Source organism: Heteronotia binoei, chromosome 12 (genome assembly GCF_032191835.1).
Source record: "Heteronotia binoei isolate CCM8104 ecotype False Entrance Well chromosome 12, APGP_CSIRO_Hbin_v1, whole genome shotgun sequence".
In the NCBI taxonomy this organism is placed as follows: Eukaryota; Metazoa; Chordata; class Lepidosauria; order Squamata; family Gekkonidae; genus Heteronotia; species Heteronotia binoei.
The window spans coordinates 7,757,111-7,778,947 of record NC_083234.1 but is presented as its reverse complement, the minus strand read 5'-3'; the positions used below and the strand labels follow the sequence as shown (position 1 = coordinate 7,778,947).

The 21,837-nt window shown below is 48.5% G+C and overlaps 1 protein-coding gene across 1 annotated transcript; it reads right to left on the bottom strand.

Moving 5' to 3' along the window:
• Positions 1 to 6,018: 6,018 nt before the first annotated feature.
• On the bottom strand, positions 6,019 to 19,639 carry LOC132580368 (6-pyruvoyl tetrahydrobiopterin synthase-like). Its single transcript, XM_060251120.1, has 6 exons — positions 19,430 to 19,639; positions 14,119 to 14,192; positions 13,081 to 13,103; positions 12,106 to 12,162; positions 10,034 to 10,104; positions 6,019 to 6,156 (listed from the first exon to the last, which is right to left on the bottom strand). The coding sequence occupies exons 1-6, from the start codon at positions 19,525 to 19,527 to the stop codon at positions 6,033 to 6,035; spliced, it is 447 nt and encodes a 148-aa protein (XP_060107103.1). The 5' UTR covers positions 19,528 to 19,639; the 3' UTR covers positions 6,019 to 6,032.
• Positions 19,640 to 21,837: the final 2,198 nt, after the last annotated feature.

Below are 21,837 nucleotides of genomic sequence, written 5' to 3'. Positions count from 1 at the left end.
CCAGAGTTTTACTGTTTTCAATAGAGTGGGGAGAATATAAAACGAATGAGAGGCAGCCACTAACATGGAGAGCTTTTTGAAAAGGGGGTGATACAGAGTGATGGAGGGTAGGTCAAAGAAAGGCCGTGACAGCTAGATGGAACCTCCATATTCAGAGGACGTATACCTTGGCCTATCGGATTCTGTGAACCAGCAGGAGATGAGGAGCTGTTGCAGCCACACCCTGCTGGTATAAGAACATAAGAGAAGCCATGTTGGATCAGGCCAATGGCCTATCCAGTCCAACACTCTGTGTCACACAGTGGCCAATATATGTGTGTGTGTGTATACACACCCACCCACACATATATACTGTGGCTAATAGCCACTGATGGACCTCTGCTCCATATTTTTATCCAATTCCCTCTTAAAGTTGGCTGTGCTTGTAGCTGCCACCACCTCCTGTGGCAGTGAATTCCACATGTTAATCACCCTTTGAGTGAAGAAGTTCTTCCTTTTATCCGTTCTAACCTGACTGCTCAGCAATTTCATCGAATGCTCACGAGTTCTTGTATTGTGAGAAAGGGAGAAAAGGACTTCTTTCTTTACTTTCTCATCCCAGGCATAATCTTGTAAACCTCTATCATGTCACCCTGCAGTCGACATTTCTCCAAGCTAAAGAGCCCCAAGCGTTTGAACCTTTCTTGATAGGGAAAGTTCCAACCCTTGAATCATTCTAGTTGCCTTTTTCTGCACTTTTTCCAATGCTATAATATCCTTTTTGAGGTGCGGTGACCAGAATAGTACACAGTATTCCAAATGAGACCGCACCATCGATTTATACAGGGGCATTATGCTGCACATACAAGAAGCTCTCCAGGTACAGCTTCTTTTCGCACAGTATGGAAAGGATGAGGGATGAGAGATAAGAAAAGGCTGTGCCCGCTGAACTTTCCTGTGTGTTGCAGACCCTGCTATAAAGAGCTTGCTGACCCCAGCTTAGTATGGACAGGACCAGCTCCCAGTGAACTCTAGTACTCTCTAGAGCTAGTTCGATGTGGTGGTTAAGTGCCCAGACTCTTATCTGGGAGAACCGTGTTTGATTCCCCACATCTCCACTTGCATCTGCTGGGATGGCCTTGGGTCAGCCATAGCTCTGGCAGAGGTTGTCCTTGAAAGGGCAGCTGCTGTGAGAGCCCTCTCAGCCCCACCCACATCACAGGGTGTCTGTTGTGGGGGAAGAAGGTAAAGGAGACTGTAAGCCGCTCTGAGACTCTGATTCAGACAGAAGGGCGGGGTATAAACCTGCAGTCTTCTTCTTGGTTGCTGGAGGCAGATTTTTATAAGCAACAGACGCATGAAGTGATGTGAACAGGATATAAGATAAACAGTGATGTTTGTGAGTTCACAACCTCCTCTCCAGACAGCTGGTCTTCTTAGGGAGATTGTGGTATTCTGCGTGCCTTCTAAGTATCACGCCGTGTCTGTAGCATGGTTTGCCTGAGACCTGGCTTGATTAGGTTGTGGTTTGATTTATAAGGTAAAGAGACATTCTGGTCACCTCTGGTGAGCAGGATTTGCCTCCAGGTGACCAAGCAAGGCTGTGTTAGCAAACTGGAAGGGTGCTGGTGGTTGTTTCCTTGCTACTGCTGATGTACCATAGACGACTAATGAAGGTACGTGGTGGCAGGTGGTTTCTACATTTGCAAGGTTAAGGGGACTCATTTGCTTAAAAATAGTAAAAAGTCCAGTAGCACCTTTAAGGCTAACACATTTAATTGTAACATAAGCTTTTGAGAAACACAGCTCTCCTTCGGATGCATCTGACGAAGAGAGCTGTGTTTCATAAAAGCTTATGCTACAATTAAATGTGGGCCATCCAGTCCAATACTCTGTGTCACATAAGAACATAAGAGAAGCCATGTTGGATCAGGCCAATAGCCCATCCAGTCCAACATTTTGTGTCACATAAGAACATATGAGAAGCCATGTTGGATCAGGCCAGTGGCCCCTCCAGTCCAACACTCCGTGTCACGTAAGAACATAAGAGAAGCCATGTTGGATCAGGCCAATTACCCATCCAGTCCAACACTCTGTGTCACATAAGAACATAAGAGAAGCCATGTTGGATCAGGCCAACGGCCCCTCCAGTCCAACACTCTGTGTCACATAAGAACATAAGAGAAGCCATGTTGGATCAGGCCAATGGCCCCTCCAGTCCAACACTCTGTGTCACATAAGAACATCAGAGAAGCCATGTTGGATCAGGCCAATGGCCCCTCCAGTCCAACACTCTGTGTCACATAAGAACATAAGAGAAGCCATGATGGATCAGGCCAATGGCCCATCCAGTCCAACACTCTGTGTCACATAAGAACATAAGAGAAGCCATGTTGGATCAGGCCAATGGCCCCTCCAGTCCAACACTCTGGGTCACACAGTGGCCAAAACCCCCAAGTGCCATTAGGTGGTCCATCAGTGGGGCCAGAACACTGGAAGCCCTCCCACCGTGCCCCCCCAGCACCAAGAATACAGAGCATCACTGCCCCAGACAGTTCCAACATATTGGCGGTTGGACCCGGGTTCAAGTCCCAGCTCTGCCGTGATCTTACCGGTTGGTTTGGAGCAAGTCATTCAAAGGAAAGGGTGCAGAAATTAGTCTTGGCAATGTCATAATTGCCATTTGGCTATACTGAGGGCAGAGGAAATTTCCTAAATTCAGTCTTCCAAGCAATTTTATTATATTTGAGTTCTTTGCAAGAAATACGTCCTTTGTTTCTCTGAAGCACACTTGCAGTATGCATGGACACAAACAGAGGCGATGGAGCAGCAGGGCATGTCTAGACTGGGAGGTGGACACCTACCTTATTTGAGAGCCACAGCTTTGCTTCCCCCCCCTCCCCCCAAAAAAAACCAAAAAAACTCCCAGGTCATTTAATACAAACCAGTATTTAACCTCTGGCTGCGATGTTAACTGGTGAAATAATGCATGTCGCTCATTAACGAGCAGAAACGACGGTGGGAAATACCTTCTCAGCATTAATACAGCGTAGCATTTCCTAGCGGATCAGGGGCTTCAGCATTCATAAAGTTAATAGCCCTGAAAATGGCCTCCATCCAGGTTTTTGTTTATTAAATAAAACCAAAATGAAACATCTTGCACTGTGCAAACCAGCTAGCCATCCTGGTGTCGTGGGCTGCCCAATTAGCTGCCCACTGAAGCGTCTCAGTCAGCTAAGATCTGCTGTCAGATTCTTTGCACCTTTTATGAGAGCCAGTTTGGCGTAGTGGTTAAGTGTGCGGACTCTTATCTGGGAGAACCGGGTTTGATTCCCCACTCCTCCACTTGCACCTGCTAGCATGGCCTTGGGTCAGCCATAGCTCTGGCAGAGGTTGTCCTTGAAAGGGCAGCTGCTGTGAGAGCCCTCTCCAGCCCCACCCGCCTCACAGGGTGTCTGTTGTGGGGGAGGAAGGTAAAGGAGATTGTGAGCCGCTCTGAGACTCTTCGGAGTGGAGGGCGGGATATAAATCCAATATCTTCATCTACCTCACAGAGTGTCTGTTGTGGGGGAGGAAGGTAAAGGAGATTGTGAGCTGCTCTGAGACTCTTCAGAGTGGAGGGCAGGATATAAATCCAATATCTTCATCTACCTCACAGAGTGTCTGTTGTGGGGGAGGAAGGTAAAGGAGATTGTGAGCCGCTCTGAGACTCTTCCGAGTGGAGGGCGGGATATAAATCTAATATCTTCATCTACCTTACAGGGTGTCTGTTTTGGGGGAGGAAGGTAAAGGAGATTGTAAGCCGCTCTGAGACTCTTTGGAGTGGAGGGTGGGATATAAATCCAATATCTTCATCTACCTCACAGGGTGTCTGTTTTGGGGGAGGAAGGTAAAGGAGATTGTGAGTTGCTCTGAGACTCTGTCCTTGAAAGGGCAGCTGCTGGGAAAGCCCTCTGAGCCCCACCCACCTCACAGGGTGTCTGTTGTGGGGGAGGAAGGGAAAGGAGATTGTGAGCCGCTCTGAGACTCTTCGGAGTGGAGGGCGGGATATAAATCCAATATCTTCTTCATCTTCTTCTTCTTATGATGACACAGCACACCACAAAGGGGGAGGGGGATTTGAGCCATGCCAGTGGATGCTTTGACAGCTACAGCCATGCGTGATGGCTCGCCATTGTGCCCACTGGCTCAGTGCCCTAGAGGCGATCTCATATCATGAACGCAGTGGCAAAGTTCAGGCATAATGAGAAGTAATGGTTTGTCATGTGAATGAGCTCTGTGCTTGCGCGTGTGTGTTCATGTTCCAGGGCTCTCTTGACCTTGAGCTCAGCTCTTGCAAATGAAAACATTCATTTTTTGTCACAAATAATCTTCAGTTTGTTCCTTTTTCCCTCTAAAGAAGGATTCCAGACTCTGGTTTAACGCTGGTTGTAGAAGAGAGCAGGTTGTTTCAGATTTGGACACTGACAACCTCTGATTTGCCTCGAAAGTGGAAATGTTGAATTCCCAAGTTGTGTGCCGAGGGAGAGAGGGCAGGATGTTGAGAATCTCCCCGGATAATTCATGCAACCACGTGAGCTTGTATTCAGACATCACTTATGAACTGAGGATTCACAAAAAAATAGGGTTTTTTTTTTGCACATCTCATGCCTCCTCTCTTTTCTCGTGCTGCAAATCAAGGTTTAACTTTCTTTTGCTTATGATGTACGAAGGAAAGTGTACAAATTAACCAGAGTTAGTCCCCAACCAAGGGGACACTGTGCCAGGATTTAATCCATACTCATGGGTACTAAAAAAGGTAAAGGTAGTCCCCTGTGCAAGCACCAGTCGTTTCTGACTCTGGGGTGATGATGCATCGTGACATTTTCATGGCAGACTTTTTTTTACGGGGTGGTTTGCCATGGCCTTCCCCAGTCCTCTACACCTTCTCCTCTGCAAGCTGGGGACTCACTTTACTGGCTTCAGAAGGATGGAAGGCTGAGTCAACCTTGAGCCGGCTACCTGAACCCAGCTTCCGCCGGGATCAAACTCAGGTTGTGGGCAGAGAGCTCGGACTGTGGTACTGCAGCTTTACCACTCTGCACCGTGGGGCAGAGTGTACTGGGGGCAGACTGACTAACACTGACTAACCTGTGTGCTTCATGGGTAACTAGCATGAATTGTTCAAATACAAATGGCAGGAGGAGGAGCACAAAGCATTTACAATCCACAACCAAGCCAGGTTCAGACATGTTTTCCTTTAAGGGTCATTCCCTATGGCTCCTGATTTCAACTGGCTGTTACATTTGACCACCAGATTTGCAGCATAGCATCCGGTGCCTTTCCTCAAAACACCCTCCAAGTTTCAAAAAGATTGCACCAGGGGGTTGAATTCGACGCTCCTGAAAAGAAGGTGCCCCAATCCTTCATTATTTTCAATGAAGGCATTGAAAAGGTGTGCGGTTCCTTGAAATGGGATGGCCAGAACTCCCTTCGGAGTTCAATTATGCTCGTTGCAACCTCGCTCCTGGCTCCACCCCCAATGTCTCCTGGCTCCACCCCAATGTCTCCTGGCTCCACCCCAAAATCTCCTGGTTCCATCCCCAATGTCTTCTGGCTCCACCCCAAAGTCCCCTGGCTCCACCCCCATGTCTCCTGGCTCCACCTCCAAAGTCTCCTGGCTCCACCTCCAAAGTCTCCTGGCTCCACCCCAGAGTCTCCTGGCTCCACCCCCAATGTCTCCTGGCTCCACCCCCAACGTCTCCTGGCTCCACCCCCAAAGTCCCCGGATATTTCTTGAATTGGCCATGGCAACCCTAGTGCGAGACAGTTTAGCCCCAAAGAAATTGCCCTTAGCTGCAGGAAGAACATTTTCCCAAGTCCGACCACCAGACTAAGAGAAAAGTCTATGGTTAAAGACCATGACCGTCTCCCCCGCTCACATTCCAGGCTTGGAAACGCTCGCACATGTTCTTACGAAAGACTGTCAGACTGAATCCAGACTGAGTGTTAACATGACACATGGGGGAAGGCGCTCCCAGCCAGAGCCCCCGTCTTGCGTTGTCTACATTTTTTTATTCTCCCTTGTAAACAATGAAGTTTTTGTCAGATTCGTAGAGCTTGACTTTGTGCAGGCATCCTGCCGGGAGGATTTTTTCCAGGTTGTTCCAGATGTATATGGCTAAGTTCTCCGTCGTGCTGCAAAAAAAGCACAGAGAGAATGATGAGGGAAAGGAAAACGCAGGTGATGCATGGCATTGTACAAAGCAGGGGTGCCCAAACTGTGGCTCGGAAGCCGCATGTGGCTCTTTCATAGATATTGTGTGGCTCTTGAAGCCTCCAGTACCCCATCAGCTGGCTTGGAGAAGGCATTTGTCTTTTTAAATCACTTCTCCAAGCCAAGCTAGCCAGCAGCTTGGAGAATGCATTTAAAGTTAAAGTTGCTTTATTTCTGCCTCTGTCTGTCTGTCTGTCTGTCTGTCCGTCTATCGTCTATCATTTCATCTTTCATCTTTCATTCCATCTTTCATCTTTCATCTATCCATCCATCCATCCAACATCTATCCATCCATCATCTATCTATCCATCATCCACCTTCTATCTTCCATCCATCCATCCATCCATCCATCCATCCTCTATCCATCCATCCTCTATCCATCCATCCATCCATCCATCCATCCATCCATCCTCTATCCATCCATCCATCATCCATCCATCCATCCATCCATCCATCCATCCATCCATCCATCCATCTTCTATCCGCCATCCAGCCATCCATCTTGTGGCTCTCAAACATTCATGCCTTGAAGCTCTCAAACATCTGACATTTATTCTATGTGGCTCTTGCGTTAAGCTAGTTTGGCCACCCCGGTATAAAGGTTTTTGTTGTTCAGTTACACAGTCGAGTCCAACTCTTTGCAACCCCGTGGACCAAGTCATGCCAGGCCCTCCTGTCTTCCACCATCCTCCGCAGTCTGCTCAAATTCGTGTTAGTTACTCCTTTAACTCTCAACTCAAGTCTGTCCTCTGCTCCAACAGAACTGCGTCTGGTGGAAGAAATCCAGAATGTTGTGACCTTTTGAGGCACAGATTTGTACTGCTTCTATAGCGGTGGATCGATAAGAACAAGAATCAATACCAAATACGTAATCAATATATATGGCTTTAGCAATGCTAGAAATATATAAAAGTGCTTGCGAGAAATAATCTTCTATAAGCAGTCTGTAGCAAGGAGTGCTAGCTTGCAGAGAAAAAGGGAACTGTGAAGGGTCATTGACCTTTCTAAACCACAGGGTGAAAGCGGTAGAAAGAAGCCTAAAAGGAACCACGGCAGGTGCTGGAAATGGAGCAAGAAGATGTATGGGTGTGGGTGAAATATTTCTAGAAAAGGGAACAAGGGACAAATAGGAGCCCTAACAAAGGGCCAGGGAGCTGGTAAACTGGCACAAGAGGGGCTCCAAGAGGGGCCCAGAGAGCTGAAAAACAACCCGAAATATGGGTGAAGTACGTAGGCGTCCTCCCAGGAGTTGAGGTGGAGACGCCCTATAAAAGAGGGCACGTAGCTGCAGGCATTTGCTCAGACCCTCGGGTCTGGAGCCCGTGTGTAGAGCGCTTATGCACGTTAAATAAAGAAGCTGTTTTCCTGATTCCTCGTTTCCGCAGCCTCCGTTATTGATCCGGCAGAAATTGGTAATGTATGAATAGGGTTTCCCCGCAACACTTCATGAACAGTTACACACGTGTAAAAGGTGGGACTCCTCACCACCAAGGTGGTTTGCTGGAAGAGGGGAACACCTAGTCTCTCTCTGCTCTGCTCATGCAACACCTACGGCGGCTGGCCAGAAGGTGGCAGTACAAATTCCTGGGTCAGCAGCAGTCAGGTGATTCAGTCCATCCAATGGGGTTTCAGCTGGTCCTATAAAACAGCAGCTTTCTGAATAGATTTCTCAGTGAGCCACTTTCTTCTAGAGGTAGAGTCGGCTTTAGTGATTGTCCATGCTGGCTTTACAAGCTTCGCCTAGGGATTCTCAACCTTCTATAAAATACGGATATATTTGCGCTGCTGATTTTAAGTAGTTTTATTCTGCTACTTAGGGGACAGAGACATTAGCACAGGGTCTTAAAGCCCCTGAAATACTGGCCCCCTTCCAGAGCTTCAGACTTTGTCCCACACATTTTTCTGGAGAGAATTAAGGTGTCAAATGAGGCACTTCTGGTCAGTGGGTCTTTCTTAGCACACACCACCCCCAGCCTAACTTCTGAGATGTTGCCATGCCTTTTCAAGCACATCTTTGTATCCTTGAGGACTAGAAACCCCGTAAAAGTACAAAGGAGTTAGCTGTGTTAGTCTGTTGCTGCAAAATAGTAGAGTCCAGTAGCATAGATGATAGAGCCAGTTTGGTGTAGAGAGCCAGTATGGTGTAGTGGTTAAGTGTGCGGACTCTTATCTGGGAGAACCGGGTTTGATTCCCCATTTCTCCACTTGCACCTGCTGGAATGGCCTTGGGTCAGCCATAGCCCTGGCAGAAGTTGTCCTTGAAAGGGCAGCTGCTGTGGGAGCCCTCTCCAGCCCCACCCACCTCACAGGGTGTCTGTTGTGGGGGAGGAAGGGAAAGGAGATTGTGAGCCGCTCTGAGACTCTTCGGAGTGGAGGGCGGGATATAAATCCAATATCATCATCATCATCATCATCATTATCACCTTTAAGACTAACAAATTTTGTTGTAGCATAAGCTACAAAATATGTTCGACTTAAAGGCGCTACTAGAGTCATTACTATTTTGTAAAAACAGAAGAGTCCTCAGGATGTGGGATTTTTCAGCTTCTGTGTCACTTGTGCATAATGATGGAATGCATTTATTTAAAATGTATTTATCTGAAACATTTCTGTCTCACCTTCTTAGACTCAAAGCAGCTTAAGGGAGCAGCAACCGGGTCCAAGGACACAAATCACAGTGGTCCAAATGAACCCATTTAAAATGCAGATACCCAAATTGCAAATGGAGGAGCGTGCAAGAAAAAGCAGACAGGAAGGGCCTTAAGAACATAAGAGAAGCCATGTTGTATCAGGCCAACGGCCCATCCAGTCCAACCCTCTGTGTTACACAGTGGCCAAAATTTTTTTATATATATATATAAATACACACACTGTGGCTAATAGCCACTGATAGACCTCTGCTCCATATTTTTATCTAAACCCCTCTTGAAGGTGGCTATGCTTGTGGCCGCCACCACCTCCTGTGGCAGTGAATTCCACATGTTAATCACCCTTTGGACCTTTGGACTGGGCCTTCCCCACCCAGTCTGGTGGGCTGTTGAAAAGAATGGGCCCACCACCAAAAAGCCCTTGACCTCACTGTAGCACCAGCAACAGTTTCAAGGACAGGCTGTCTGAAGCACAAATTCCTGCTGATCTCTTAGAGAGCCATCAGGAGGGAAAGAGGTGACTGCAGGGTGGTCACAGACTGGCGCCAAATGTGTCACTTTTTCCAGCTGTACATTCCAGCTGCCTTCCCACTAACCCATTCTTTAGCCTCTGCCACCCAAATAAGTCTTTAAATTCTGCACCAAATAAATAAAAAAGTCATCTATGAGGTTTGGAATCCAGTTAGTGGCATTTTTCCAATATCTGAAACCGGAGCTTGTATGGATATAAAAATTAGACTCAAGAGACCCGAGTTCAAATTTCATCACTGCCACAAATCTACCCATTAGCCTCGGGCATGTCAGCTTGTCTCTTCCTCTTTGCCCTGCCAGTTCACTGGGCCAGTCACCTGTTCTCATCCTGGCCTACCTCACAGGGTCATTGGGAGGATAAAATGGAGGGCTGAAGTCAGCTGGTTTGGGTCAGGGTAAAAATGAAGTAAACAGATTAATTGCCGGTTTCCCAGCTGTAGAGCAAAGCAAGGCATGGCCGCCATTGCAGACTGAAACGTTTCATAAGTATTAGCTAGATTTCTTTTCTGAATACAGAACATAAAGAATTCCCTTGCACAAAAGAGCCAAGTTCTGAAGAGTGCGGGGGGTGGGGGAGCAACTTTATCACTGCCCCCCCCCCCGGTCTCCTCAACCTCACCTTACAACATCAGCAAAAAAATCCACGTCCTGGTCCAGGTTCTTGTGGTCCAGAGGCTCCAGAATAGCTTCCTGAAGACAACAAAGACAGAGGTGAGTCAGGGTTGCCAAAAAGAAATGCGAGGCCCCTACCTTGGCACTGGAGGGCCAATTGTGATGCTGAGAATCAGTGTCTGAATTGCTAGACAGGAAGTTACCTGCAAAAGGGGGGCGGGTGGGAAATCGGGATTGCGGCTATGGTGCCCCAGTCCCCCAGGTGGGGCAGGGGATCCCCCAGTTTGGAGGCCCTCCCCCCGCTTCAGGGTCATCAGAAAGCAAGGGGAGGGGAGGGAAATGTCAGCTGGGAACTCCACTATTCCCTATAGAGTATAATGGAATTGGTATAATATTCCAATAGGGTATAATGGAAAATTGATCCACGAGTATCTGGGGCTCTAGAAGAGCTGTTTTTTTCAGGTAGATGCACCAGATTTGCAGCATCTGATGCGTCTCCTCAAAGCACCCTCCGAGTTTCAAAAGGATTGGACCCATTCTATGAGCCCCCAAAGAAGGTGCCCCTATCCTTCGTTGTTTCCACTGGAGGGAAGGCATTTATAGAAGGTGTGCAGTCCCTTCAAATGTGATGGCCAGAACTCCCTTTGGAGTTCAATTACGCTTGTCACACCCTTGCTCCTGGCTCCACCCCCAAAGCCTTCTGGCTCCACCCCCAAAGTCTTCTGGCTCCACCCCCAAAGTCCCCAGATATTTCTTGAATTGGACTTGGCAACCCTCCCCCGGAGAGATGGCCCCTCGCAACTGCAGTAAGCCCAAGATTGTACCTGTTGTTTCCCTGCTGGAGCTTAAAACAGGTGGAGGGGCCCTAGAAAATCAGTTCCCCTGGCCCGAACACAAAGACATGAATTCATTTCTCAGGGTTTGGTGGGGCTGCCAACTCCAGGGCCTCCCAGCGCTAAGTTATTCACCTCTCCTAAGAAGAGAATGGTGTTTGAGGCCTTTTATAGGCGGGGACTTCAGGGAAGATGGCCTTTCTGTGGGCAGAACCCCGTCTGGTGATGTTTCCTGCCTCACCTGGAGCACTAAGTTGGGGAGGGACGGTGGCTCAGTGGTAGAGCATCTGCTTGGTAAGCAGAAGGCCCCAGGTTCAATCCCCGGCATCTCCAACTTAAAAGGGTCCAGGCAAGTAGGCGTGAAAAACCTCAGCTTGAGACCCTGGAGAAAGAGCTGTTGCCAGTCTGAGTAGACAATGCTGACTTTGATGGACTGAGGGTCTGATTCAGTAGAAGGCAGCTTCATATGTCCATATATATATGTTCATCTTGGGGAGGGATGGTGGCTCAGTGGTAGAGCATCTGTTTGGTAAGCAGAAGGTCCCAGGTTCAATCCCCAGCATCTCCAACTAAAAAGGGTCCAGGCAAATAGGCGGGAAAAACCTCAGCTGGAGACCCTGGAGAAAGAGCCGCTGCCAGTGTGAGTAGACAAGACTGACTTTAGGGAGGGACAGTGGCTCAGTGGTAGAGCGTCTGCTTGGTAAGCAGGAGGTCCCAGGTTCAATCCCCAGCATCTCCAACTAAAAAGAGTCCAGACAAATAGGCATGAAAAACTTCAGCTAGACCTGGAGAGCTGCTGCCAGTCTGAGTAGACAATACTGACTTTGATGGACCGAGGGTCTGATTCAGTGGAAGGCAACTTCATATGTTCAGGGAGGGGCTGTGGCTCAGTGGTAGAGCATCTGCTTGGTAAGCAAGAGGTCCCAGGTTCAATCCCCAGCATCTCCAACTCAAAAGGGTCCAGGCAAATAGGCATGAAAAACCTCTGCTGGAGACCCTGGAGAGCTGCTGCCAGTCTGAGTAGACAAGACTGACTTTGATGGACACAGGAGGGTCTGATTCAGTCGAAGGCAGCTTCATACGTTCATAGAAAAGTACTTTCTAGGTCAGGCGTGTTTACAGGGATTCTGCTGCTGTTTCCCTGACGGTGGAGGTTTCTGCTGAATTCTGTTCTCTCCAGAGTATAGTTTCAGCAGAGAGCCATTTTAACAGACACAATAGGTTTTAGTCAGAAACCTGGAATTACCTGCATATATTCCTGAAGCTGGTAAATGTTCATAAACATGCCACTGATGGGATTCATCTGTAAGACAAGTATTTTTCTTTTACATTTTAAAATCAAAGTCTTTATTGAAACACCTTTACACTTGTTTTTTGGGCATAACTAAGTGACCCCAAGGCACCTTACAATAGCATAGATTGGATATACATATGGAGAAGAGACCCATGAGTGGCCACAAGGTGTAGATGGAACACAATGTCTGGGGCAGAGATGCTCTTCATTCTTGATGCTTGGGGGGCCACAGTGGAAGTGCTTCTAGTGTCCTGGCCCCACTGATGGACCTCCTGATGGCATCTGTTTTTTTTTTTTTTTTGCCACAGTGTGACACAGAGCGTTGGACTGGATGGGCCATTGGCCTGATCCAACATGGCTTCTCTTATGTTCTTATGTGACAGAGTGTTGGACTGGATGGGCCATTGGCCTGATCCAGCAGGGCTTCTCTTATGTTCTTATGTGACACAGAGTGTTGGACTGGATGGGCCATTGGCCTGATCCAGCAGGGCTTCTCTTATGTTCTTATGTGACAGAGTGTTGGACTGGATGGGCCATTGGCCTGATCCAGCAGGGCTTCTCTTATGTTCTTATGTGACACAGAGTGTTGGACTGGATGGGCCATTGGCCTGATCCAGCAGGGCTTCTCTTATGTTCTTATGTGACACAGAGTGTTGGACTGAAGGGGCCATTGGCCTGATCCAACATGGCTTCTCTTATGTTCTTATGCTCTGATGTTCTTATGTTACGTGCCCCATATGCTTATCAAATCCCCTCTTGAAGCTGTCTATGCTCCAGCCACCACACCACACTGGCTCTCAGATCTCCCTGCCAAGCACTGAAACAGGCGGCTGGCTCAAGCCTCAAGGAAGCTGTGAATCTCCAATTTGTACCTAAGGTTGTGTTTGTGTGTTCTTTGCAAAAGGAGAAATGAGCGGGAATGCTTACCTCTCCACGTACAGTCACCACCACTGAAAAGCAAGGAGGAGATATCAGATCAAGGCGGGGAGCCAAGTTAGTCCGTCTGTAGCAGCAGAAAGGAGCAAAACAGGAGCACCTGGAAGTCTAACAAGATTTGTGGCAGGGGAGGAGCTTTTGTGAGTCACAGATCACTTCTTCAGAAAGCTCCTTCTCTGCTACAAATCTAGGGTTGCCAATCCCCAGTGGGGGCAAGGGATCCCCCGGTGTGGAGGACCCCCCCACTTCAGGGTCATCAGAAAGCGGGGTGGGGGGGAAATGTCTGCTGGGATCTCTATTATTCCATATGGAGACTTATTCCCATAGGGTATAATAGAGAATTGACCTGTGGTTATCTGGGACTCAGGGGCCCTGTTTTTTGAGGTAGAAGCACCAAGTATTCAGCATAGCATCCAGTGCCTCTCTCCAAAATACCCTCCAAGTTTCAAGAAGATTGGATCAGGGGTCTAATTCTATGAGCCCCCAAAGAAGGTGCCCCTATCCTTCATTATTTCCAATGGAGGGAAGGCATTTAAAAGGTGTGCGGTCCCTTTCAATGTGATGGCCAGAACTCCATTTGGAGTTCAATTATGCTCCTCACAGCCTTACTCCTGGCTCTACCCCAATGTCTTCTGGCTCCACCCCCCAAAATCTCCTGGCTCCACCCCCAAAATCCCCAGATATTTCTTGAATTGGACTTGGCAGCCCTCCACAAATCTTGGTAGTCTTTCTGGTGTCCTTGGACTTTTGCTCTTTTCAACAGGAAGAGTCGGCTTTTCATTAGCAGCAGTTCCATCTCATTACCAGGAGAGGGCAGCAAAGAGCTGGGGAAGTGCATCTCCGGGTCTCACAAGGGACTGAAACGTTCACCGCAGAGGGAAAGAGGGGAGCCGTTTCCCCCGGATGGGCCAAGGCGCGCGTTTGCATCCTGGCTGCCTCCTCCCCCGGGCACCCACTGAGTAGTTTATTTGCTCCCATCTGCAGCCAGAGACGGCTGGCAAAGCATGCATGACAGAGAGAGCCACTTGCCTTTATAATTGTGGCCGTGGCTATGGTTGCATTTCCCAAAGAACTTCCGGTTTTCTTCATCATTCAGCAATTTGCTGGAAGATCAAAGGGAGTGGGGTTGGGGGAGAGATGTTAATAAGCCAGTTGTTAAAATGGGCACCTCCCCATTTCCTTTCATGTGTCGTGTAGCAGGATAAGCAATTCTGGAGCAGAAACTGCAGGACTGCTAATCTCTGGGTGGGGTCTGCACTTCTCCCAGAATTACAACTGTTCGACAGACTACAGAGATCAGTTCCCTGAGCTTCAGAAGGCAAACTCTATGGTATACCATAGATTCTAGGTGAAATCCCTCCCCAAGTTCTCCTCTGTGCAGGCACTGGCTCCAAATCTCCAGGAACTTCCCAGGATTGAGTTGGCAAGCCAATGTACAATCTATAAGGCATTAACACTGTTCTAAGTTTGCTTCCCACGGACTGAGATTCAGGCTGTGATCGCACAGACTAAATAATGCACTTTCAATCTACTTTCCAACGGGATTTTGCTAGTTCCCACAGTAAAATCCAGTTGGAAAGTGGATTTGAAAGTGCATTGGACATATGGACATATGAAGCTGCCTTATACTGAATCAGACCCTTGGTCCATCAAAGTCAGTATTGTCTTCTCAGACTGGCAGCGGCTCTCCAGGGTCTCAAGCGGAGGTTTTTCACACCTATTTGCCTGGACCCTTTTTAGTTGGAGATGCCAGGGATTGAACCTGGGACCCTCTGCTTCCCAAGCAGATGCTCTACCACTGAGCCACCGTCCCTCCCCATTATTTAGTGTGTGTGATTCAGCTGAGCTAAATGAGACTCCATTTGGAGGACGTAATGCTACTGATTGTACTGCAGATCTCTTGGTCATGGAAGAAAACTCTGTTATTATCTGCTTTTAACTAGATTGCTAAAATCTAGAGAGCCAGTGTGGTGTAGTGGTTAAGTGCGCGGACTCTTATCTGGGAGAACCGGGTTTGATTCCCCACTCTTCCACTTGCACCTGCTGGAACGGCCTTGGGTCAGCCATAGCTCTGGCAGAGGTGGTCCTTGAAAGGGCAGCTGCTGTGAGAGCCCTCCCAGCCCCACCCACCTTATAGAGTGTCTGTTGTGGGAGGGAGAAGATACAGGAGATTGTAAGCCGCTCTGAGTCTCTGATTCAGAGAGAAGGGCGGGGTATAAATCTGTAATTCTTCTTCTTCTTCTTCAAATGGAACTTCCATATTCAGGAGTAGTATACCAGAGCAAGAACAGGGAGCGGATGTCTCCTTTGCAGCTTGCTTTGAATCTGCCAGAGGTGTCTGGATGAGTAGCATGAAGGACAGAAACCGGACCCAATCCAGCGCAACTATTTTTGTGTTCGTATTAGAGAGTCGTGGGAGTAACTCCCAACGTTCCATCAGGTTGGTTAAATGCTTTTACATTCTACTCTTCATCAAATGAAGGGAACTTGTCCCATTGATCCGAAATTTGGTCTGGAGAGTCCTCGCAGAGTGAGGGGCCATCGTCTGGTCTGATTTCAGAAAAATCCACTTAAAAATGGCCAAGTTGAAATAAAAGAGACAGATCCCCTTTCTTGATTGTGCCGCATCAAGTTTTTTGAGACATTCCCCCCACGTAGAAGCAAAACACATCTCAGATTCACGCAGATTCAGAGTATAGGAAAGGAAAGGTCCCCTGTGCAAGCACCGGTCGTTTCCGACTCTGGGGTGACGTTGCTTTCACAGCGTTTTCACGGCAGACTTTTTATGGGGTGGTTTGCCCTTGCCTTCCCCAGTCATCTACACTTTCCCCCCAGCAAGCTGGGGACTCCTTTGACCGACCTCGGAAGGATGGAAGGCTGAGTCAACCTTGGGCCGGCTACCTGAACCCAGCTTCCGCTTTCCCACTCTGCGCCACAGAGTATAGGGTGGGTTATAAATCCAATATTTTCTTATTTTTCTTTTCCTAGTGAAAATTGTATCAGGAATTCTGTAATACTGCAGGGATTATGTCTTCTATGGGCTGGTGAAAACCAGTTGTGCATTAGTCAAGTGATGAGTGCCCACAGTAATTTTGAATTTAAGCACTGGCAAGTTGTACGGGCACGCATAGGGATGTCTTGCCCTTAGAATGTCTACCCAAGGGAAACCCATGAATACCTGCCTGTTGCCCTCAAGGGCAGATGCCCACCACTGGCACTGCCTCCTCTCTTCCTCGTACGTTAGTTTGTGGATGTAAGCTCCATTGCCAACTTGCATTTAAAAAGCATTTATTTATTTACATTTATCTTTGGATTTATATCCTACTCTCCCTGCGAGTGGGCTCAGGGCCACTCACGGTGAGGGAACAACAACAATAATGCAGAAGGATGGACGGTTGAGTCAACCTTGAGTTGGCTACCTGATCTCAGCTTCCGCCGGGATCAAACTCAGGTAGTGAGCGGAGAGTTCGAACTGCAGTACTGCAGTGTTAATAGTAGATTAAAATGAAAATCAAACTGCACATAACCGTCTCTGGCGCTCACCAACGTCTCCCACTAGCACACGGTGTAACGAATCAGCAGCAAAGCTGATTTCTATCCAGTTGGCCTCTGTGTATTTGGGCTTAATACTATAAACTGATTTAAGTTCACTACTGAGTGGAGGAAAAGTGGGTGAAAGTATCCTTATGAAAATTGGGCATGGGGTGCAGAAAGTGGATAGAGTAGGGTTGCCAATCCCCAGGTGGGGACAGGGCATCCCCCCATTTGGAGGCCTTCCCCCCTCTTCAAGGTCATCAGAAAGCGGTGGGGGGAGGGAAATGTCTGCTGGGCACTCCATTATTCCCTATGGAGACCAATTCCCATAGGGAGTAATGAGGAATTGATCTGCAAGTATCTGGAGTGGCTGTTTTTTGAGGTAGAGGCACTAAATTTTCAGCATAGCATCTGGTGCCTCTTCTCAACCCCCCCCCCAAGCTTCAAAAAGATTGGACAGGGTCCAATTCTATGAGCCCCCCAAAAAGGTGCCACTATCTTTCATGGTGCCACTATCTTCAAATGGAGGGAAGGCATTTAAAAGGAGCGTGGTCACTTTAACTGTGCAGAGAGAATAAGGAACTGCTTTTAAAAGGACTCCTCACGGTTTCAATAGTTAGTTCTTCCTCAGCCTCTTTCTCCCGACATTACGTGGAGCCACAGCTGTATGCTTTACAACGTTGGATCCACACATGCTCTAATTTGCTGCTAGTGGTTCTACATGGTTTCTATTGGAACCGTGAGGAGTCCTTTTAAAGCGGGCCCTTATTCTCTCCGCACCATCACAAGTGGAACACTGAGAATTTAAAGACTTCACTCAGGTCTTCATTAAGTCCTATTGGAAGAGGCTAACATTCTTTGTGACTGTTGAGAGACTTTGTGGGGAAAATTTCAGGAATGTGCAGCGTTCCTTGGTTCTGTTTTCGTTTAGCTTCACTAAAAACGCCTATTTACACGCTTGACATGAAAGTTTTATTGCTTCTGGTGGTTATCTTATATTGCTCACCTCGAGACAGTGGCTGCTTTGGAAGGTAGACTCTGTGGCGTAGGCTCCCAAACCCCACCTTCCCAAAGCTCCGGCCCTCAAATCTCCAGGAATTTCCTAACCCAGAGCTGGCAACCCTGGGAGAGACTGTGAAACAGCAAGCCCTCCATAGCCTTGCTCTTCAGCCAGACCCCGGCTTGTATTGGCTTCTCTTTGGGGACAGGAGAGCCAGTTTGGTGTAGTGGTGAAGTGTGCGGGCTCTTATCTGGGAGAACCGGGTTTGATTCCCCACTCCTCCACTTGCACCTGCTGGAATGGCCTTAGGTCAGCCAGAGCTCTCTTATCTGGGAGAACGGGGTTTGATTCCCCACTCCTCCACTTGCACCTGCTGGAATGGCCTTGGGTCAGCCATAGCTCTGGCAGAGGTTGTCCTTGAAAGGGCAGCTGCTGTGAGAGCCCTCTCCAGCCCCACCCACCTCACAGGGTGACTGTTGTGGGGGAGGAAGGTAAAGGAGATTGTGAGCCGCTCTGAGACTCTTCGGAGTGGAGGGCGGGATATAAATCCAATATCTTCATCTACCTCACAGGGTGTCTGTTGTGGGGGAGGAAGGGAAAGGAGATGGTGAGCCGCTCTGAGACTCTTCGGAGTGGAGGGCGGGATATAAATCCAATATCTTCATCTACCTCACAGGGTGTCTGTTGTGGGGGAGGAAGGGAAAGGAGATTGTGAGCCGCTCTGAGACTCTTCAGAGTGGAGGGCGGGATATAAATCCAATATCTTCGTCTACCTCACAGTGTGTCCGTTGTGGGGGAGGAAGGGAAAGGAGATGGTGAGCCGCTCTGAGACTCTTCAGAGTGGAGGGTGGGATATAAATCCAATATCTTCGTCTACCTCACAGGGTGTCTGTTGTGGGGGAGGAAGGGAAAGGAAATTGGGAGCCGCTCTGAGACTCTTTGAAGTGGAGGGCGGGATATAAATCCAATATCTTCATCTTCTTCTAGATCCGGGGTGGCCAAATTGTGGTTCTTTCACGCATATTGTGTGGCTCTCCAAGCCCCCATCGCTCTATTGGCTGGCTTGGAGAAGGCATTGGTCTCTTTAAAGCACTTCTCCAAGTCAAGCCAGCCAATGGTTTGGGAAAAAAAAAGCTCGTAAAGTTAAAGTTGCTTTCTTTCCACCTCTCCCTCTATTTCCTTCTTTCCTGCCTGCCTGCTCTTAAACATCTGACATTCATGTTTTGCACCTCTCATACATCTGACATTTACTCTATGTGGCTCTTACGTTAAGCAAGTTTGGCCACCCCTGCCCTAGATGGTGCGGTGAACAGCATCTGAGCTCCCTGGGTTCTCAGAATCCACAGCATTGTGGGTAATCTGTCAGGTATGGGGAGTGAGGCAAAGGAAAGGTCCCCTCTGCAAGCACCAGTCATTTCCGACTCTGGGGTGACGTTGCTTTCACAACAGACTTTTTCACGGCAGACTTTTGACGGGGTGGTTTGCCATTGTCTTCCCCAGTCATCTACGCTTTCCCCCCAGCAAGCTGGGGACTCATTGGACCGACCTCGGAAGGCAGAGTCAACCTCGAGCCGGCTACCTGAAACCCCAGCTTCTGCCGGGGATCGAACTCAGGTCGTGAGCAGAGCTTAGGATGGCAGGACTGCAGCTTTAACACCCTGCGCCACGGGGAGTGAGACCTCCACACAAATGTCCCTTAAAATGCTCCGACACCCAATACCAGACCAGCTGCTTGGCTGTTGAAGAAACCAAACAGCCTCTCCTCCCCACTCCTCACCGCCCGTCCCTCTCCCCCCACACCATTACCTGCTCAGCCTGTGGGCGGCTGCAAAGGTTTCCATTCGGGAAAGGAAGGTCATTTTGCCCGTGGCATTCAGCCTGCCGTGTTCTGCGATGCTCTGCATTGCTAAAAGACCCCCTTGGGAGCTGAGCTGCAGTGAGAGCCGAAAGCCAGGAGCTCTCCCCGGGGGCCGGAATAAATACACCCGCAAGCCATCATCATATGATAAACCGTCACACAGGCCATTGGGTGCAGGGCTTAAAGCCTCCCTTTAAAAACCTGATTTCCTAGCCCTGCGCTCTTTGGACGGCGTGACGCTGACCTACTTTCTCTAATGCAGCTTGCTTCCCTCTCGCTCGCGTGGCTACGGCCACCGCTCACAAATGCGGAATTAGCTCGGACTCGTCCATGGCTGGGCCTGGCTCCGTTTCATGGGATCTGGAGCATTTGAGAAAGAACTCTGTGGATGGGAGCGAAAAGGCCTGGATTTGTCTGGCACACAAATGTATTGGTTATGTACCCTAGGAGAGGGCTCTGGAGTTCTCTTACAAACTAGTGAGCCAAATTCCTGCAGATTCTTGTGTGGGTCTGTCTATGCTCTGATTCAGAAAGCTTCACTTTTAGTCTTGGGATGATTTCTTTTGAGACAATTGCTTGAACAGCAAGCGTTCTGTTACATAAGAGAAGCCATGTTGGATCAGGCCAGTGGCCCCTCCAGTCCAACACTCTGTGTCACATAAGAACATAAGAGAAGCCCTGTTGGATCAGGCTAATGACCCATCCAGTCCAACACTCTGTGTCACATAAGAACATGAGAGAAGCCATGTTGGATCAGGCCAATGGCCCATCCAGTCCAACACTCTGTGTCACAGAAGAACATAAGAGAAGCCATGTTGGATCAGGCCAATGGCCCATCCAGTCCAACACTCTGTGTCACATAAGAACATAAGAGAAGCCCTGTTGGATCAGGCCAATGGCCCATCCAGTCCAACACTCTGTGTCACAGAAGAACATAAGAGAAGCCATGTTGGATCAGGCCAGTGGCCCCTCCAGTCCAACACTCTGTGTCACATAAGAACATAAGAGAAGCCCTGTTGGATCAGGCTAATGACCCATCCAGTCCAACACTCTGTGTCACATAAGAACATGAGAGAAGCCATGTTGGATCAGGCCAATGGCCCATCCAGTCCAACACTCTGTGTCACAGAAGAACATAAGAGAAGCCATGTTGGATCAGGCCAATGGCCCATCCAGTCCAACACTCTGTGCCACATAAGAACATAAGAGAAGCCCTGTTGGATCAGGCCAATGGCCCATCCAGTCCAACACTCTGTGTCACATAAGAACATAAGAGAAGCCCTGTTGGATCAGGCCAATGGCCCATCCAGTCCAACACTCTGTGTCACAGAAGAACATAAGAGAAGCCATGTTGGATCAGGCCAGTGGCCCCTCCAGTCCAACACTCTGTGTCACATAAGAACATAAGAGAAGCCCTGTTGGATCAGGCTAATGACCCATCCAGTCCAACACTCTGTGTCACATAAGAACATGAGAGAAGCCATGTTGGATCAGGCCAATGGCCCATCCAGTCCAACACTCTGTGTCACAGAAGAACATAAGAGAAGCCATGTTGGATCAGGCCAATGGCCCATCCAGTCCAACACTCTGTGTCACATAAGAACATAAGAGAAGCCCTGTTGGATCAGGCCAATGGCCCCTCCAGTCCAACACTCTGTGTCACATAAGAACATAAGAGAAGCCATGTTAGATCAGGCCAATGGCCCATCCAGTCCAACACTCTGTGTCACATAAGAACATAAGAGAAGCCATGTTGGATCAGGCCAATGGCCCATCCAATCCAACACTCTGTGTCACATAAGAACATAAGAAAAGCCATGTTGGATCAGGCCAACGGCCCATCCAGTCCAACACTCTGTATCACACAGTGGCCAATAATTTATACACACACACACACACACACATATATATATATACACACTGTGGCTAATAGCCACTGATGGACCTCTGCTCCATATTTTTATCTAACCCCCTCTTGAAGCTGGCTATGCCTGTAGCCGCCACCACCTCCTGTGGCAGTGAATTCCACATGTTAATCACCCTTTGGGTGAAGAAGTGCCTCCTTTTATCCGTTCTAACCCGACTGCTCAGCAATTTCATCGAATGCCCACGAGTTCTTGTATTGTGAGAACGGGAGAAAAGGACTTCTTTTTCTACCTTCTCATCCCATGCATTATCTTGTAAACCTCTCTTAGAAACTAGTGAGAGTTTGTCAGCCCGCAGTCGACGTTTCTCCAGAATGCCGCTGCCCGGCTGTTATTGGGGTTCCCAAGATGGGAGCACATTCGGCTGGGGCTCCGGGTTCTGCACTGGCTGCCAATAATATACTGAGTTCGGTACAAGGTGCTGGTCATTA

Excerpts from the sequence above, each read along its gene's own strand:
- LOC132580368 (XM_060251120.1), bottom strand. The coding sequence starts at position 19,527 with ATGCAGAGCATCGCAGAACACGGCAGGCTGAATGCCACGGGCAAAATG. Across the intron at positions 12,163-13,080 it reads TGGTGACTGTACGTGGAGAG|ATGAATCCCATCAGTGGCAT; the intron begins GTAAGCATTCCC and ends CTTGTCTTACAG. Across the intron at positions 6,157-10,033 it reads TTTTTTGCTGATGTTGTAAG|CACGACGGAGAACTTAGCCA; the intron begins GTGAGGTTGAGG and ends CTTTTTTTGCAG.